General features: G+C 21.8%; 1 protein-coding gene across 3 annotated transcripts in view; it reads left to right on the forward strand.

The window, feature by feature from the left end:
• Positions 1-546: 546 nt before the first annotated feature.
• Positions 547-3,494, forward strand: part of LOC111624480 (M-phase phosphoprotein 8-like) — a 99,658-nt gene continuing 96,710 nt past the window's right edge. For all 3 annotated transcript variants that reach the window (XM_023367325.1, XM_023367326.1, XM_023367327.1), the window contains exon 1: positions 547-1,053. In XM_023367325.1, coding sequence (XP_023223093.1) covers positions 940-1,053 — 114 coding nt within the window. In that variant the 5' untranslated portion in view covers positions 547-939. The remainder of the gene's footprint in view (positions 1,054-3,494) is intronic.

Raw genomic sequence — 3,494 nt, forward strand, 5'->3', positions numbered from 1 at the left:
TTTTTATATAGCCTATTTATCTTGCTAATAATGATTAAGTGTAGAAATATTGAGCAGTGATACACTGAGCTAAACAAACCAACAGATTTTATATTATATGTCAGGTAATTCTTCGTATCTGCAAAATCCTATAAAGATAATAAATGACTACATTCACTAAATTCGGTGATACATTAACCTGTGCCATTGTTTACCTTTATAAGAACTGTATAACAAAAGGAAATATTGTTACATACGAAGAAGATCAATAAAAACAGGAATATATTTGGTTAATTTTTGTGAATTATTTATTTTATTTTTCAAACAAGAAAATACTCCTGAAAATAAAGCGTCGAATGTTATCTACAAGAGTCACGATAATTCAAAATCAATATATATTTATGATTTTTCTCATANCAAATATATATATATATATATATATATAACGTACGAAATTTAATTAAATTATTATTTTTTTGTTTTGATTTTATATTTCGTCGCTTGTGAGACTGCGCAAAACAAACATTCAATTAATCTTACGGGAGATTACACACATGCGCAAATTAGTTTACGCCGAAAGCATATTTGTAGACGCGATGAACGACGGCAGTAAAAATTCCCAAGGATTATTAACACGCAGGAAGAAGAGGACGACGACGCGATGTATATAATTTCAACCCGAGTGATTTGCATAATTAATGAATTTATTTATAACAGACGATAGCGTTGATACCAGGGAACAGTTACCATAGAGATAAGTAATCGTCTGCTGGTAACTACGCATGCGCTCTCATTAGTCGTTACTATAGCAACATCATCAAATGATCGGATGGAGGAGAAATGGAAGAGTCAAAGTTATTAACTATGAATCCGAAAACATTTGATGGTTTGTAAAATAAAATATTGTCTTTACGAATCTAATCAATCGTAAGTCAAGTTAATAATATATTGGAGATTTCGATGCTCCAAGAAGAGGAAACGCAACATCATTCGATGGACATCGGACGTCGTCTGGTAGAAGACGAAAAAGACGTCTACGAAGTGGAAGCAATCACCGGAATGAAGGAATTGAACGTAAGCAATGGTTTAATTACTTAAATTATTAACTCCTAGTTTTAATAATAAACATCCGATAAAACCAATCGTATACGAAAGAATTGCGATTAACATAACCTATTGACTCTATCATTGTTTATATTCTTATCAAATATGAAAACAAGATTGGTGTTTCTTCGTTATTGAATATATACTGTATACATATATATGTAATGTAATTATACGATTCGATTTTTAAATTAAATGAATTTAAATTATGTTTTAAATAAGATTTAATGCATTACATTCAAAATTTAAATAATTAATTATTTTCGTTTTTATAAAATTTGTCACCAAAATATAATGTTACTTGTATTTATTTAATATTTATTTTTTATTTGTGTAAAAATCTAATCTATTTTATTTAATTTTTTTTTTTGTGTAATATTTTCAGATCTTAAAATTCCAGCTTTAATATTTTCTAATCTTGGTTTCAGACTAAACAAAATTTTTATAGATTTACATAAAAATAAACAAACAAACTTTGATTGTTTTCCTGTCTTTTTTTTATGTCAAATTTTATTATTTTTTTAAAAAATGTTTTTAATGTTAATTCCTACATCCAATAAGAATTATGTAGAATTAATATCCAAAACATAAAATGACTACAGAATTTTTATCATTTTATTTTTCTATTTATATAAAGAAAAAGTTAATGAAATAATTAAAAATGGAATTTTTGTAAAGTGTAAAATGTATTTTTTTAATTATTTCGGAATTTGTTGTTGTATAAAAAATTTAAAATGTTGTTTTGAAATTTATAAAAATAATAAGAAAAAACAATTTTGGAATTTTATGCTTTATATTAATGCAGATATTGAAATTTGTAATATTCCTAATTATTTTTATAAAATTTTAAATAATTTCTACTTTTATATATTTGTTATAATTTAAAATCAAATATAAAAAAAATATAATTTAATAAATCTTGTTTGTTTTTAAAAATAAAAGTATTTTAACAAGTTAAGTATGTAAAATAAAATATTAGGCCTTTGTGATATTGTTAACAAATATAGATTGTAAGGTTCTAAATTGAATTTATTTCTAAAAGTGTTGCCTGCTTGTTCTGTTCATCAACAGAAGGAGTGTGCATATTGATCTGTCTGATGTCTGCGATGTTGGTTGCTATCAGCTGTGCAAAGTTATGATGAATTTGTAATTGTGGTGGCTAAGTTTAAATGAATAATATATAATTTTTAAAAATAATTTAAAATATATATTCATCAGAAATTTTATGTTTAAATTGGAAAATTGCAATTTTTTAATAGAAATGAACATTTAAAATTAATTATATGTTGACTTTATTGAAATTTATATCATATTCAATAAAATAAAAATGTCAAAGATAATTATGATTTTAATAAAGTGTAATTATTGCAAATTGTATAGGATTATATTTGCAAAACTTCAGTTGTTAGAAGTAATTAAAAACATAATAAATTAATAACAGAGGCAACATCAAAACTAATTGTTTTATTTATATTAGAATTTGAAGATAGAAATATATTTGAATCATTTACTTTTAATAGATCAGATTTTTAAATTTTAATTATTTATTTTATCATAATATTGAGCATGTGAAATAACACATATATTACATATATATATATTGTGAACTCTTTCATTTTAAAAATTTTCTATTTTTTTAAAATATACAAATATTTATAAACAATGAAAAATTACTGTATTAAATTGCATAATTATAAAACTTGAAATAATTCATAATAATTTTACATATTAATATATAAATGTTTGTTTCACTGTAATACAGAATATTATTGTAAGATATATACCTTTACAGATGAATAATCCATGAATATTTGAATATTTCGGAGATACTTTAACATTTTTTAAATAACGATAGATCAGTTTCATTTATATTTAATACAATTGCTAAATAGTGGAATAAATTAGAATACATTTTTAATAATTGGAGACTGTCTTTGTAATCTAAAAATTTTAAATATTTTTGTTGTTCATATTTATTATATTTTTAGATAATGTAATAGTTATTTATTATCAATGGATAGCATTATTATTAATATACAACTATATAATTTTTGTTCAGATATTATTTAAAAGACATATAGTTTTTAGAATACACTTTTAATGTTTTTTATTATGAGACATTTTCATGTTATATCTATTGCATTTAAGTGTTTTCATTACTAAAAATAATATATTATGTTAATACAAAAAATCATATAAAATTAGTTTTTTTTGTATAATAATTTATATGAAAACTTTTTTAAACTACTAATTTTATTTGTTAGTAATTATTTTTATAAATTTATTCAAAAAATTAACTTCATTAATATATTTTTTAACTTATTTAAACTGCAGGCCTATATTTGTAATAATTGAAAGCAATTTTTAATTAAATAAATTATTAGTGAAATATTATAAGTTTATATAAATAC

Source organism: Centruroides sculpturatus, unplaced genomic scaffold (assembly GCF_000671375.1).
Source record: "Centruroides sculpturatus isolate CEXI.00-Female unplaced genomic scaffold, Cexi_2.0 scaffold286, whole genome shotgun sequence".
Taxonomy (NCBI): Eukaryota; Metazoa; Arthropoda; class Arachnida; order Scorpiones; family Buthidae; genus Centruroides; species Centruroides sculpturatus.